This window comes from Chanodichthys erythropterus, chromosome 23, assembly GCF_024489055.1.
Source record: "Chanodichthys erythropterus isolate Z2021 chromosome 23, ASM2448905v1, whole genome shotgun sequence".
Lineage (NCBI taxonomy): Eukaryota > Metazoa > Chordata > Actinopteri > Cypriniformes > Xenocyprididae > Chanodichthys > Chanodichthys erythropterus.
Window position 1 is genome coordinate 7504888 of NC_090243.1, and position 16784 is coordinate 7521671.

General features: G+C 39.7%; 1 protein-coding gene across 2 annotated transcripts in view; it reads right to left on the reverse strand.

The window, feature by feature from the left end:
• Nucleotides 1-5413: 5413 nt before the first annotated feature.
• Nucleotides 5414-16784, reverse strand: part of vipr1b (vasoactive intestinal peptide receptor 1b) — a 75272-nt gene continuing 63901 nt past the window's right edge. Inside the window, exons 10-14 of one of the 2 annotated variants that reach the window (XR_010893738.1) lie at nucleotides 11460-11551; nucleotides 9034-9163; nucleotides 7800-7841; nucleotides 6710-6973; nucleotides 5414-6623 (exon numbers count right to left, since the gene is read on the reverse strand). Coding sequence is in view for 1 of the 2 variants with exons in the window: in XM_067377310.1 (XP_067233411.1) it covers nucleotides 6779-6973; nucleotides 7800-7841; nucleotides 9034-9163; nucleotides 11460-11551 (459 nt within the window). In the remaining variant the exon portion in view is untranslated. Of the gene's footprint in view, nucleotides 6974-7799; nucleotides 7842-9033; nucleotides 9164-11459; nucleotides 11552-16784 lie in introns of both variants that reach the window. The other variant, XM_067377310.1, reaches the window with a different exon arrangement.

The following is a 16784-nucleotide window of genomic DNA, read 5'->3' on the forward strand; positions in this document are numbered from 1 at the left end:
AGAACAAAGAAATCCATACAGGTTTGGAACAAATTGAGGGTGAGTAAATGATGACAGAATTTTCATTTTTGGGTGAATTATTCCTTAAAGGACAAAGAAGGTGAAACCACACTAAGAAAATTAATCTTTCACCATTGCTGACACAAATTTGTGTTTTTGAGTGTTTTACTTTGACTATTCATAATGTTCTCAGCTGTCAGATGAGTGACTGGAAATGATTATTTCGTGTCAGACCCCTGCTGATGTAAGTTTATGTCATAATGCAGCCATATTATGGTGTGACTATAATTGGATTCACTCAGGGTAACAGAAAGCATAATCCAGAAATTTAAAAAATGACATATTAAAGGTGCCATAGAACTTTTTAAAAAAAGATGTAATATAAGTCTAAGGTGTCCCCTGAATGTGTCTGTGAAGTTTCAACTTAAAATACCCCATAGATTTTTTTTTATTCATTTTTTAACTGCCTATTTTGGGGCATAATTAGAAATGAGCCGATTCAGGGTGTGTGGCCCTTTAAATCTGGTGCTCCACTCCCCAAGAGCTCGCGCTTGCCTTAAACAACATATAAAAGTTCACACAGCTAATATAACCCTCAAAATGGATCTTCACAAAGTGTTTGCCATGCAGCATGTCTAATCGCGTAAGTACAGTGTTTATTTTGATGTTTACATTTGATTCTGAATGAGTTTGAGGCTGTGCTCCGTGGCTAACGGCTAATGCTACACTGTTGGAGAGATTTATAAAGAATGAAGTTGTGTTTATGAATTATACAGACTGCAAGTGTTTAAAAATGAAAATAGCGACAGCTTTTGTCTCTGTGAATACAGTAAGAAACGATGGTAACTTTAACCACATTTAACAGTACATTAGCAACATGCTAACGAAACATTTAGAAAGACAATTTACAAATATCACTAAAAATATCATGTTATCATGGATCATGTCAGTTATAATTGCTCCATCTGCCATTTTTTGCTATTGTTCTTGCTTGCTTACCTAGTCTGTTGATTCAGCTGTGCACAGATCCAGACGTTACTGGCTGCCCTTGTCTAATGCCTTTCATAATGTTGGGAACATGAGCTGGCATATGCAAATATTGGGGGCGTACACCTCGACTGTTACGTAACAGTCGGTGTTATGTTGAGATTCGCCTGTTCTTCGGAGGTCTTTTAAACAAATGAGATTTATATAAAAAGGAGGAAACAATGGAGTTTGAGACTCACTGTATGTCATTTCCATGTACTGAACTCTTGTTATTCAACTATGCAAAGATAAATTAAATTTTTGAATCTAGGGCACCTTTAAAGAGCTGAAATTTTTACGACTGATGAGATCATACCAGTATGAATGCCAAAATGAAATGACACTTTTTACACAAATTAATTAAAAAAACTGCTGAGATTGTTGATTGGGTTACTTGTCATATCAAATCCTTTCTATTTTCCATCTGCTTTTAAGAAAACAAAGAATATGCCCTGTGTCACAGTCCTTGTTTCCCTGAGAGAGATTCAGCTAAATTATTTATTTGCTGTGTAAATTTCACAACTAAAACACACAGCTTCCCCTCTGAGCTCAAATCCCAGACATACTTTGAAGAATCATTCTGCTTTTGCCTTCTGGCATTGAATGAAAAGTCATAGAAGCAAATGCTAACACCTATAACACATTTTTTTTTTTACTTTTAGTGGCTTTTGTATAATTGACTAGATAATTGCAGCAATCCATTGTGCCAGCACTTGTCGATCCTGCAGGAAACATGACATTTTCCTTATCTACTATGGTTTCTCTATTGTCCCTGCTATTCAGCTCTTCAACCCTCCTTTGGGGTTTCATTGATAATTATAATCTGCAAAAACACGAGGAAACAATCAATATAAACATGTTAATGTGGTTTACGACATGCACTTCAAAAGTCTTTAAACTTCAATGACCCAAAGAACTCAAGACTGGTGTTGTCACAGGTCTGGAAAAACAATGCTAAAATCAAATAAGAAAATGCAACTAATTTATAATCATAGCCAGAATAGCTAAATAAATTAACTTTTAAAGGGAAAAAATAACATATCTTTTGTTATTAAAGGTGCCCTAGAATTAAATATTGAATTTATATTGGCATAGTTGAATAACAAGAGTTCAGTACATGGAAAAGACATACACTGAGTTTCAAACTCCATTGTTTCCTCCTTTCTATATAAATCTCATTTGTTTAAAAGACCTCAGAAGAACAGGCGAATCTCAACATAACACCGACTTTTACGTAACAGTCGGAATCATGAATATGTATGCCCCCAATATTTGCATATGTCAGCCCATGATCGAGGCATTAGACAAGAGCAGAACGTCTGGATGTGCACAGCTGAATCATCAGACTAGGTAAGCAAGCAAGAACAACAGCGAAAAATGGCAGATGGAGCAATAATAACTGACATGATACATGATAACATGATATTTTTAGTGATATTTGTGAATTGTCTTTCTAAATGTTTCGTTAGCATGTTGCTAATGTACTGTTAAATGTGGTTAAAGTTACCATCGTTTCTTACTGTATTCATGGAGATGAGAGCCGTCGCTATTTTCATTTTTAAACACTTGCAGTCTGTATAATTCATAAACACAACTTCATTCTTTATAAATCTCTCCAACAGTGTGTAATGTTAGCTTTAGCCACAGAGCACACCCTCAAACTCAATCAGAATCAAATGTAAACATCCAAATAAATACAATACTCAGTATGCATGACGAACACTTTGTAAAGATCCATTTTGAGGGTTATATTAGCAGTGTAAACTTTGTTTATGGACTGTTTAAGGCAAGCGTGAGCTCCGTGGGCGGGGAGCGTGAGCATTTAAAGGGGCTGCAACCTGAATCGGCACATTTCTAATTATGCCCCAAAATAGGCAGTTAACAAAAATGAATTAAAAAAAATCTATGGGGTATTTTGAGCTGAAACTTCACAGACACATTTAGGGGACACCTTAGACTTATATTACATCTTTTAAAAAGAAGTTCTAGGGCACCTTTAATGTCAAAGGCAGAGCATCTCTATAATATTTTGTTATAAATCCATGTTACTTGGTAGAAAAATAATATTTTCAAGCAGGTTTCTGAACTCTCACTGTCTGCTATTGGTCAGATATACAGAGAGCCCCGCCCACAAACACATAATTTGTTGGCGTAATGGTTAGTTGGAATGCTGAAACAGAGCTAGTGTTCACACTTTTTGGTGAAATCAAACTACAAATGGCTTATATCCGATTTACCATGCCGTCATTTTACGCTGGACTGCTTCACAAACGAGGGTCAATTTAGTGCTCGATTTGCATAAAAGATTAACATGACGGCACATGCTAATCGATGAGCTGAATCAACTCCACAGCAACAACATAAATTTATCCACTAACCGTTCAAAAACGTCCAGTTGCATTCTATAAGTTGTAACTTCTTCCTGAGTCTCTCCTTCAGTGTTCCACTCCGGTTTGAACAATGTTACACCGTTACTGACAATCGTCAATTTGGCGGTGTGAGATTCTCCAGCTTTGTTGTTGTTGAGCAAACGAAGTGCGAGCTGTTAAAGCTCCACCCTCGTGTTTTTGCTCATACCCAAATAGGGGCAATAATTATAATAAATGATCTGTGGGGTATTTTGAGCTGAAACTTCACAGACACATTATGGGGACACCAGAGACTTATACTACATATTGTAAAGGGGGCATTATAGGTCCTCTTTAACAAAACAACAACAAAAAGACATTTGAGCTAATTCAACACCATTTTTAGGTTATGAAGACAAAGATAATACTTTATCTGGATTAACTTGCACAGATTAATTGTTCACCACAAGATTAATAATGTGTGCTAACAAAGTAAATAGGAACAATTTTGATTTCCCCTATTCTGCGCTGCGCAAAAACGCAAGTTCAAAGACAAAACTCTAAAGATGGCTGCGTGCTTGTTTCTCTGGCACAGAAGGTCTATATGCAGTCACAAAATTGCAATACATATGTACAGCTTAAGTTGTTTATTTAAAATTGTTGATTGTGAACATTAAAACAACAATGGAAAATGGTCCCAAATGTTACAAAAATACATATACCATGTATCAAGCTTGTTTAAATGTGGATACAAAAATATTCAGTATATGTACACATGACTGTAAAGAATTTGGTTCATGCTTGTTGTGAATTTCTTATTTGAAATGTACCGTATGTTGCCCGTATAGCATGCGGTATGGACAAATATTACTCACTTTCACAGCACAAATACACAGTTAATATACACAACATCCAGTTCTTCTGCCGTGTGCTGACATATTAAGCTTCACCAAATAAATCTACAACAACCAGTGTATGTACACATCATTCCAAAACCAGACACAGCCTGTACAGCGCAACTGAATAAAATAGGCACCTTTTCCTAAGCACTTATATAAAGTTCACAAAGCCAGCTAACTTAAAGTGATATTTGATCTTTTATATATTGAAAATGACATTTTATTCAACTTCAACATATTTTTATAAGAATATACATTCTTTATTGTGACAGATGAGAGGTAATCTGGCTAATCACACATTTAACATTTAAAAAATTAAGTAATCGAACAATGTTGGGCAGTGGTTTGAGACTTAAATACATATATTTTACTACAACCTTTGCGAGACGCCCCATCTGTAGCATGGGTTAGTTCACCCAAAAATGAAAATTCTGTCATTTATTACTTACCCTCATGTCGTTTCACACCCGTAAAACCTTCGTTCATCTTCAGAACACAAATTAAGATATTTTAGTTCAAATCCGATGGCTCAGTGAGGTCTCCATAGGAAGCAATGTCAGTTCCTCTATCAAGATCCATAAAGGTACTAAAAACATACTTAAATCGGTTCATGTGAGTTCAGTGGTTCAATATTAATATTATAAAGCGACGAGAATATTTTTGGAGCACCAAAAATAACAAAATAAAGACTTATTTAGTGATGGCCGATTTCAAAACACTGCTTTTTGAAGCATCGGAGCACAGTGAATCAGTGTGCCGAATCATGATTCAGATCGCGTTTCAAACTGCCAACGGCTGAAATCACGTGACTTTCGCGCTCCGAACAGCAGATTCGACACACTGATTCACGGTGCTCTGATGCTTCCTGAAGCATTGTTTTAAAATCGGCCATCACTAAATAATTCGTTATTTTGTTATTTTTGGCACTCCAAAAATATTCTCATCGCTTTATAATATTAATATTGAACCACTGTACTTACATGAACTGATTTAAATATGTTTTTAGTACCTTTATGGATCTTGAGAGAGGAAGTGACATTGCTTCATATGGAGGCCTCATTGAGCCATCGGATTTCAAGTAAAATATCTTAATTTGTGTTCCGAAGATTAACACAAGGGTGTGAAACGACACGAGGGTAAGTAATAAATGACATAATTTTAATTTCTGGGTGAACTAACCCTTTAAAATTTATTTACTGTACATTCCCTTTATATATTATTAGATGTGACTGTACATAATTATTTTACACTCCACTGGAAACAAAAACATGAGAGACCACAATCCACACTGAACTACCTTGATGTGGCACTGACCCAGTTTGAGTCGCTTTCCGGAACTTCACAAGCCTTGATCTGGCTGCAAGTCCATCCCAATGAATAAAAACTGTGAGACAAGAGCATTGGTCTGACAGTATGGCCTGCATTTTTCATTTCCATTTAGCTTGTACATAAACACCAAAATCCTTCTACTTGAACAAGCACTGAAAGGACATGAAAATCTATTTTGTGTCACAGTACAATGGAGATGGTAAGTTTACAGATGCCACACCAATAATATTAGTGCAAAGACTTACAATGCACTCAAGTACCACTTCCACTGTTAGCATGAATTGGTCGACGTGTATTATTCATTAAGATTAATAATAAGCATTGTCAAAGTCCATGACAGTTTAATCAAGTTCCAACAGTGCCGTCCTTGGCAGGAACATTGATGTCACAATGGATAGTTTGTTCTTTGCACAAAAGGATTTGTCATTAGACCATAAAACCATCATGTCACTGCGATACATGGCACAATGACAGTAAAACAAGCATGCACATTGAATGTTGACACTGCTGGGATGACTGATCTGGAATGATAGTGCAGAGAAGGGCATTCGGCTTCCAAACGTGCCTACACACACACACACACAGATCTGAAAACATCGTCAAAAAAAAAAAAAAAAAAAATTATGAACAACATGTTTCAAAGAAACATCACATTTGGTCTCTACAGTGTATCTCCATATATTGGATATTCAACAATCCACTTTTGGTTGCCTTTTTGTTTTGTTTTTTTGTTTTTTAACTCACCTCATTAGCAAAAATATATAAGAGCAGTCCAGGTAGAGAATCCCTAACCTCTTTTTCCTACAACGTATCATCATTCATTCTTGACGATGCTGTTGCATCTGTGTCCTTGCTGAGCCAAGTCGGCATAAAATGACTGAAAAAGTCTGGAACTACAATATCTCTGCTTTCCAAAAGATCACCGTGGCTTTATTTACAGGTTTTATGTGTTGCAGAAGGTGATCTGATATTGAGTTTTTCATACGTACCTCGTCAATGACTTCTATGGCATCAAACTGCACTATATTCAGCAAAGATGTAAGGTTTAGTAGCTCATACCTCCAAAGAATTATATGTAGTAACTGAAATTCAGAACTATTTCAGTACCGGAACATCGTCATGGCCTCTCACAGTCTCATTCTGGTGTGACAATACCACGTCATTTTAGATGATAGGTTAGATTGTGATGGACGTTTCGTCCTGACACGCAGAGGCACGACGAGTCTTGGGGCTGCAGCGAGTCAACATGGAGATCTGCGTGCTGAAGTTGTTGCCGTTGCTGCCCATGGACGGGTGCTGGTATTTGGTGTCGGGACCCAGAAATCTTTCAAGGTGCCATCGTCTCCATTTCCTCTTGATTTCAGCTTGGACCTGAGAGACAAGATCCAATCCAATCAATTGGTGATGGATAAAATGCAGTCATGCTCTGCAGTTTCGTACAAAATTGAAAAAAAAAAAATCACATTAAAATGAGTTGAAAATGCCGTTTTTTTTTTTAAGTTTACAAATCGTGCACTATCGTAAAAGTGTTTTGAATTCATTACAGCATTGTGCAAGGAACCATGCATAAATAAATCTTTAATCATAATTTGTGTGAAAAGGAACAAAAATTGTTGGTGTTTTACTACCTCCAATGTTCATTTCACCTGAAAATGTATGACAAAATGTTCCCTGAGCAGTGTATTTTAGGTTTTCTAGAAATGTAGCCAAAGTCACATATTTCCAATAAGTCTGGATTGGTTTTAAGGTAAAACATCATTTTACACATAGAAAGCAGTATACGTTTGTGCAATAGCTGCTAAACTTTATCTGTGGTGCAGATAAAGAACACTTCAAATTATTTGAATGTACCTGGTGCTACAGCCTGCACCCGTGACCCTTTTATTTAATCTGTACAAGCAAGAAGCCCCAAGACGCTATGAACATCAATGCATATATCAAAGTAATAGGCCACCTCTGCCAGTACATCTAGAGCTATTTACAGCCTATGTGAGCTAACAGAATATAAGCCAATTACAGGCTTCCAGCGTTTTAGCTTTTAGCTTTAGAGAAATTGATTAAAACTTAAATATAGGAAGTGCCTTCTGATCAGTTGTGAATTAATGCACCTAAAACATTCCATCCATCCATCCATCCATCCATCCATCCATCCATCCATCCATCCATCCATCCATCCATCCATCCATCCATATCTTACCTCTCCATTCAGAAAACAGTAGAGTACAGCTACCACAAAACCCTGTTAAAACAAGTATCAAGTAAATCAACTTACTTAAACGTCACTGAAGTACAGTGTAGGCATTGCAAGGGTATTCATTCAAAGCATTACACACATGAATGACAATGTGCTAAATGTCTAGAGATTCCCACCAGATTGTATAACTGTGGACTTAAAATATAGGTTGGTGAGTCCTCCTGAAGCAGACATAAGTATATTTAACTAAGCAGGGCAGATCCTTCTTGAATTCATGCTAGTCACTCTGGTGGCTAAGAAACTTATAATTGGGGTATTTTTTGTCCCCAGAGCTTATATTTTTTTGTGGTTGTTTTTTAATATGAAGGTCACATTTGAAAACTTTCTACCATGCCTTCAAATTTGTTTTTTTAAAGATTTTATTGTTTTACTCAGTCTTGTTAAAAAAAAAAAAAAAAAAAAAAAAATATATATATATATATATATATATATATATATATATATATATATATATATATAAATTCATCTTTAAAGCTAAGATTATCTTAACAAAAAATAAAACATAAATAATTTCAATATTTATTGTATAAAAATGATTTAAATAAAACTGACTACAGCTGTGGCATTTTGTTTACCCTAATGAAGTTTTCTGAAAAGTATAATGAGAATACAAAATTATCATAAAATAAAATTAATAAAAAAGATTGTCATTTCTAATCAAGCTGTATTTATGTATATGTATTTAGGATACAAAAAAAGCATAAAATACCTTGCTAAGACAAAGGAGTCAAACATTTTGTTTAATTTTTTTTCTTCCACCACCATAATTTCCAACACAGAATGTCATTAAACACATTACATCATTTGATATGTGGTGGAAATGTCCATGATCTTAAATTAAAATGAATAAACTAATGAGTGTGAACGGTGTTTTTAAAAGCATTTATTTTCTAAACATCTGCAGGGTAAAAAGTGCCCACAGTTGAAGAAACACCCAATTATGCCATTAAAAAAAACAACAACAGCCAATAGCTAAAGTGTGTGAGACAGAGATTCTCTTCGGAGACTGTTTGAGGACCCCTGAGCAGTTCTACCAGACATCATTAAACTATTCTGCTATCTGAACAACAGTCCTACCATTAGCCTGAGAGCATTTCCTGTCACTTGGGACTATTGATATTTGGGCTCTACGTTTTGTTTTTACAGCTAGTTTGAGTGATTAAATCCTCAGACGTACCTGAAATGACCCAAGAATGAGGTCAAACACAAGCCTTAGTTCAGTTTTTATGTTCTCAGGAATGAAAGCGAATATGATGAAGTTTATCCCAAAGAGTGGAATCAACAAAAGTGTGGATTTTGCCAGCCTCCTATAGGAAAAGAGGAGAAAAAACATAAATAGCTTTATGCGATACTTTGGTGTCATTCATAACCTGCACTCAGCGTGGGGCTGAGAATGATATTATTACGAGGTAATATCGAAAAGCATGCTTTTGGAATAACAACATTACTGATGCTGGGTAGAAAATTGGAGGTGCTTAAGAAATGAGTCTTGTTTTGTGCGAACTGCATAGTGCAGAGCTACTCAAGGACAAAGGACATTAAATCATCCGAACAACGGCGGAGAGAGCCAGTGACATTTTAGATGATGAGATTGCAGTGCAGCCAGTTCTCACTCACTGCTAGAGAGACCAGCTAAAATATCCCCATATTTTATGCCTGTGTTAAAATTACATAAACTAAAATGTTTCTCATGTACCTCCCATCCTCACCCAGCCAAAAAGACCAGAATAGCTGGTCTACAGCAGAAGTTGTGCTTTAGAAGCTGATGTCCTCACCAGACTTCATATCTAATTTTAACCAACAAGACTCTTGTGGCTTTTGTTTTCTGCTGGTTTTGCTGGTCAGCCTCAGGCTGGTCTACCAGCTAGACCAGCACTTAGCCACTTTAACCAATCTTATCCAGCATTTAAATGGATAGTTTCCCCAAAAAATGAATATTCGATCATGATTTATTCATTTTCAAGCTTCAAAAAGGATACAAAAATTTAAAGTAAAAGTACACTGTAAAAATTCAAAAGTTGAGAAAACTTGAAAGTTTAAAGGATTAGTTCACTTATAAATAAAATTTTCCTGATAATTTACTCACCCCCATGTCATCCAAGATGTTCATGTCTTTCTTTCTTCAGTCGAAAAGAAATTAAGGTTTTTGATGAAAACATTCCAGGATTTTTCTCCTTATAGTGGACTTCAATGGGCACCAAACAGTTGAAGGTCAAAATTAGTTTCAGTGCAGCTTCAAATTGTTCTACACGATCCCAGATGAGAAATAAGGGTCTTATCTAGTGAAACCATCACTCATTTTCTGAAAAAAATTGAAAATTATATAAGTTTTAACAATAAATGCTCATCTTGAACTAGCTCTCTTCTTCTTCTTCTCTATTTGAATTCCAGCAGTGTAGACGCTGCTAAGTGCATTACTGCCCTCCACAGGCCAAAGTTTGAACTAATTGTTATATACTTGCACTAGCATATTGCATATAAAAATGAGTTCAAACTTTGACCTGTGGAGGGCAGTAATACACTTAGCAGTGTCTACACTGCTGGAATTCAAATAGAGAAGAAGAAGAAGAGAGCTAGTTCAAGATATGCATTTGTGGTTAAAACTTATATAATTTTCCATTTTTTTTTTCAGAAAATGAGCGATGGTTTCACTAGATAAGACACGTATTTCTCATCTGGGATTGTGTAGAGCTCTTTGAAGCTGCAGTGAAACTAATTTTGACCTTCAACTGTTTGGTGCCCATTGAAGTCCACTATAAGGAGAAAAATCCTGGAATGTTTTCATCAAAAACTTTAATTTCTTTTTGACTGAAGAAAGAAAGACATGAGCATCTTGGATGACATGAGGGTGAGTAAATTATCAGGAAAAGTTTATTTAAAAGTGAACTAATCCTTTAAGGCAACAAACTTCAGCAGATTTTTGAGTTTTCTCAACTTGTTTTTGTAGGAGATTTTTGAGTTTTCTCAACTTTTGTTGTATAAACTGAATACAAGTTGAGAAAACTCAAAAATCTGCTGAAGTTTGTTGCCTTAAACTTTTAAGTTTTCTCAACTTTTTATTTTTTTACAGTGTAGTCATATTACTCATTTCTTATATTCCATTGTATAAGTATTCTGAAGTCATACTACAGCTGTAAGGACTGAAGACTGAAATTTAAGTCGCTATTCACAGATAATCTTCATCTTTGCTGCAGTTCTCGAATCTCATTCACATTTGTCAAGATGTCTCACACCAGACTAACATCCTGCCTAACATCTCCTTTTGTGTCTCACAGAAGAAAGTAAGTTAAATGGCTTTTTGATGCAAGGGTGAGTAAATGATGACAGAATTTTCATTTTGTGTGAACTATTCCTTTTAAATTTCAAGCTGGTCTTCTCAGCAGAGTGAGGAGATTAATTCTGCCTTCCTGTGCTATCGGAAATTTGATAAATCCCACTTCTGAAGTCGTGATTATGAGCTCGTCACATTCAAGTTTCGAAATGGGATGGTGTTCATGTGAAATTTTTACTTAGGAAACTCGTATTTATGATAATTCCGAGAGCATGTGAAGGCAGCATTACAAAATTATTCTTATTTTAATGCAAAAACTCCAAAATACTTACGAATATTGGTTTGATTCATTTCTCCCAATGTCAGGACAGTTGATCTTCTGCCGCAGTATCCGGATGATACAAATGAACAGGATAAAGTTCATCTGTTGTTGGTGGAAAAACAAAATAACCAAATAGTGGGTGTTGTTATTTTGAACAGCTTCGTGTCGTGATTCAGCAAAGATTCCTGAAATCACTGAGGGGTCATAAAGTCAGTGGTCCTGAAGCACAGTGATTATTATTGCTTCTCGAAGAAAGCAGGGAATGACGTCTATTAGCAAAGATAAGTAACAAAACTACCTCCTTAAGATGGCAGCGAGATAGACAACATTAACTCTAAGATGGACTGTATTAAGACTGTTTACTTTCTGACCAGCAAAAACAAGCAGTAACTCTGCAATAGGCATGTCTGAGTGGAGGAAGACAAGAAGTGCTTCAGTATTCCAGCCTAAAATAGCAAAACCCAGACACTATAAATAAATTGACATAAACATTCGATTAGAGTGACGGATCTGTCTCTCTCTTTCATTCTCTCTCTCTCTCAATTGCTTCTCTCTTTCCCTTAAATCTCTTAAAAGAAAAGCTAAGAAAGGCTTTTAGGAATGTTTTTCACACCTGTCAGCCCTTATTGATGTTTCATGTATAATGTAAATCCATGGAGGGAAACATTGCCTGGCACATACGTCAACACGTTTTGTGTGTTACTTAAATCTTAACACTCATGACTATAAGGCAAATCATCATATTGTAAGGGTTAAAAACAAGCAGCAAAACTGAGAGGAAAAAAAAAGAGAGATGTGTATCTAATCACTTTTTGTAATCTGAGAGCTTTCAGTAATTATTACAGGGGAAATTATGTTACTTATGTGGAGGCAGATTAACCCATGGATTTGTAGGAACATAATAAAGATCATGAAAATTTGCCTTTTCTTTCAGGAGAAAGCAAAAAATTGACAAAATATACAAAAATTCCAAAGAAAAATAAAAATAAAAATAAAATAATATATAAAAAAATTACTATATAAAAATATAAAAGACTGATAATATATTAAAATATATAGAACATATAAAAATCAAAGCATTAATAAAACTATAGAAAAGAGAATGCACTAAAACTATATAAAATACAAACAAATGAAAATATAGAAAATAAAATATCTAAATATAAATTAAAAAATAATTAACAATTAAAAATAAATTTAAAAAGAATGCACTAAAATATATAAAATACTAAAGAATGAAAAACATATATACACTACCGCTCAAAACTTTGGGATTGGTAAGATTTTTAATGTTTTTAAAAGAAGTTTCGTCTGCTCACCAAGGTTTAATTTATTTAATTAAAAATACAGTAAAAACAGTAATATTGTGAAAAATTATTACAATTTAAAATAACTTTTCTATTTGAATATATTTTACAAAGTAATTTATTCTCGTGTTGGCAAAGCTGAATTTTCAGCTTCATTACTCCAGTCTTCAGTGTCACATGATCCTTCAGAAATCATTCTAATATGATGATTGTTACAGATCCCTTGTTTCCCTGGACTCCATTTCCCAGAATCCTCCTGTTCTCCACACCTGCACTCACTTCCCTCGTCAGTTCCTCATCATCACTCATCACCTGCACCTGGACTCTATTGTTAGCACTCCCTTTATATTGCACTCACTCCCTTCACTCCTCGTCCGTTCTCTGTTTTGTTAAGGTGTCTGTCTGTTGTTCATTGCCATTGTTTGAAGTAAAGTCTCTATTATCGTGGAAATCCGTATCTGCCTCATCTCTCTACCAGCCACCCGTAACAGAAGAACGGACCAAAACCGACCGGATTTTCCACGAAAAAAAAAGAATGGAGACTTTCCCCAGCTCCCTGGATCCAGCTCCTCCATCGCCTCTCACCCTAACAGCCAGCGAACGCATTATCGGGCTCCTGCAGGTAGGACGTTCGCTGGAGAGGTATGTGGAGGAGTTCGTTGAGCTTGCTTGCTTGTCTAACTGGCCCGACGCTCAGTTGATCTCCCTGTTTTTGGATGGATTGGATGACGACACTATCCGTTTTGATGAACCTGTTTTTTGTTTCTCCTTAAGCGAAACTATCAATTTAATTTTGTGGTTGAATGGCTCCAAATTCTTAGTGAAAGAGGTTCAGGATCAGTGTTGTCGTCCGGTCCATCCAGAAACACGGTTGGCCGGGCCAGTTAGTCAACCTCCGGCTTCCTCCGCACACCGCTCCAGCGAACTCCCTGCCTGCCCCAGGCTGGACCCATATTCCGCTACTGGGCCCAGTAAGCGGAGGAGGAGGAAGAAAGCGGCCCCAATGTCTCCAGAGCCCGCTCCAGTATCTCCAGAGCCCGCTCCAGTATCTCCAGAGCCCGCTCCAGTATCTCCAGAGCCCGCTCCAGTATCTCCAGAGCCCGCTCCAGTATCTCCAGAGCCCGCTCCAGTATCTCCAGAGCCCGCTCCAGTATCTCCAGAGCCCGCTCCAGTATCTCCAGAGCCCGCTCCAGTATCTCCAGAGCCCGCTCCAGTATCTCCAGAGCCCGCTCCAGTATCTCCAGAGCTCGCTCCAGTATCTCCAGAGCCCGCTCCAGTATCTCCAGAGCCCGCTCCAGTATCTCCAGAGCCAGCTCCAGTATCTCCAGAGCCAGCTCCAGTCCCCACAGAGCCAGCTCCAGTGCCTGTGGGGATTTTAATTGTATTTGAGGGGATGAAATGGCCCTCAACCCCAGTCTCCGCCGAGCCAAGTTCTCCAGTCTCCTCCGAGCAAAGTTCTCCAGTCTCCGCCGCCGAGCAAAGTTCTCCAGTCTCCGCCGCCGAGCAAAGTTCTCCAGTCTCCGCCGCCGAGCAAAGTTCTCCAGTCTCCGCCGCCGAGCAAAGTTCTCCAGTCTCCGCCGCCGAGCAAAGTTCTCCAGTCTCCGCCGCCGAGCAAAGTTCTCCAGTCTCCGCCGCCGAGCAAAGTTCTCCAGTCTCCGCCGCCGAGCAAAGTTCTCCAGTCTCCGCCGCCGAGCAAAGTTCTCCAGTCTCCGCCGCCGAGCAAAGTTCTCCAGTCTCCGCCGCCGAGCAAAGTTCTCCAGTCTCCGCCGCCGAGCAAAGTTCTCCAGTCTCCGCCGCCGAGCAAAGTTCTCCAGTCTCCGCCGCCGAGCAAAGTTCTCCAGTCTCCGCCGCCGAGCAAAGTTCTCCAGTCTCCGCCGCCGAGCAAAGTTCTCCAGTCTCCGACGCCTACGAGCCCTCAGTTCGCCAGTCTCCGCCGCCGACGAGCCCTCACCGCCAGCCGCCGCCTACGAGCCCTCAGCTCCAGCCGCCGCCTACGAGCCCTCAGCTCCAGCCGCCGCCGCCGAGCCAGCCGCTCCAGCCGCCGCCGCCGAGCCAGCCGCTCCAGCCGCCGCCGCCGAGCCAGCCGCTCCAGCCGCCGCCGCCGAGCCTGCCGCTCCAGCCGCCGCCGCCGAGCCTGCCGCTCCAGCCGCCGCCGCCGAGCCTGCCGCTCCAGCCGCCGCCGCCGAGCCAGCCGCTCCTAGTATGGTCTCTGTGATTGAACTCTCCAGCCCAAAGACTGTTTTCCCTCCCTGCCTCCCTCTCCCGCCTCCTCCTAGTCATGTCTATACTGCACCTCCACCTCAAGCCCCCTCGCCCAGATCTCCACCTCGGACCTCTGGGCGATTACCTTCACCCCGGCTCCAACCTCCCTCTGCTCCACCGTTGCCCATCAGTCCTCCAGCTTCACCAGTCTCCATCCTGCCTCCACTCACACCTTGGTCATTCATCAGCCTGCCCTCCCCTCTGGACTTCACTCCTCCGTCTCCGCTCCGTCACTCCGTCCCTCGGATTCAGTTGGCCTCCTCACTCCCCCCGGTGTTCGTTTTGTTGGCTGTCCTTCTGCTTTCACTGCGGCCTTCTGGAGCCCCGGCTGCGCTTCGGTCGGCGGAGCCTTCGGTTCCGCCATCACCCGCCAGTCCTTCAGCGACGCCTGGGCTCAACGCCTCGAAGGCTTCGGCTCCTGACCCGCCATGGCTGCCCGCTGCACCTGACCCGCCATGGCTGCCCGCTGCACCTGACCCGCCATGGCTGCCCGCTGCACCTGACCCGCCATGTATGCCCGCTGCATGTCTGCCCGCTGCACCTGACCCGCCATGGCTGCCCGCTGCACCTGACCCGCCATGGCTGCCTTCGGCCCCTGACCCTCCATGGCTGCCTTCGGCCCCTGACCCTCCATGGCTGCCTTCGGCCCCTGACCCTCCATGGCTGCCTTCGGCCCCTGACCCTCCATGGCTGCCTTCGGCCCCTGACCCTCCATGGCTGCCTTCGGCCCCTGACCCTCCATGGCAGCCTTCGGCCCCTGACCCTCCATGGCTGCCTTCGGCCCCTGACCCGCCATGGCTTTTGAGCCCGCCCTGGAGACCTCCACTCCAGTCTACTCATCCCCCTGCTCCGGTTTGAGGTCTCCAGGGCGCCCGCCCCCCTCCCGGTTGTTACATCTACGGCGCGAGGACGCGCCTACCGGGAGGGGGAGGTACTGTTACAGATCCCTTGTTTCCCTGGACTCCATTTCCCAGAATCCTCCTGTTCTCCACACCTGCACTCACTTCCCTCGTCAGTTCCTCATCATCACTCATCACCTGCACCTGGACTCTATTGTTAGCACTCCCTTTATATTGCACTCACTCCCTTCACTCCTCGTCCGTTCTCTGTTTTGTTAAGGTGTCTGTCTGTTGTTCATTGCCATTGTTTGAAGTAAAGTCTCTATTATCGTGGAAATCCGTATCTGCCTCATCTCTCTACCAGCCACCCGTAACAATGATTAGTTCCTCAAGAAATATTTGTTATTATTATCAATGTTGAAAACAGTTGTGTACTTTTTTTTTCAGGATTCCTTGATGAATAGAAAGTTCAAAAGAACAGCATTTATCTGAAATACAAAGCTTTTGTAGCATTACACACTACTGTTCAAAAGTTTGGGGTCAGTAAGAATTTTTATTTTTATTTTTTTGAAAAGAAATTAAAGAAATGAATACTTTTATTCAGCAAGGATGCATTAAATCAATCAAAGGTGACAGTAAAGACATTTATAATATTACAAAAGATTAGATTTCAAATAAACACTGTTCAAAGAATCCTGAAAAAAAAATACAAAAATATTTTGTACAATTGTACACATTAAATGTTTCTTGAGCAGCAGATCAGCATATTAGAATGATTTCTGAAGGATCATGTGACACTGAAGATTAACGATGCTGAAATTCAGCTTTGCCAACACAAGAGTAAATTACATTTTAAAATATATTCAAATAGAAAACAGTTATTTTAAATTGTAATAATATTTCACAATATTACTGTTTTTGCTGTAT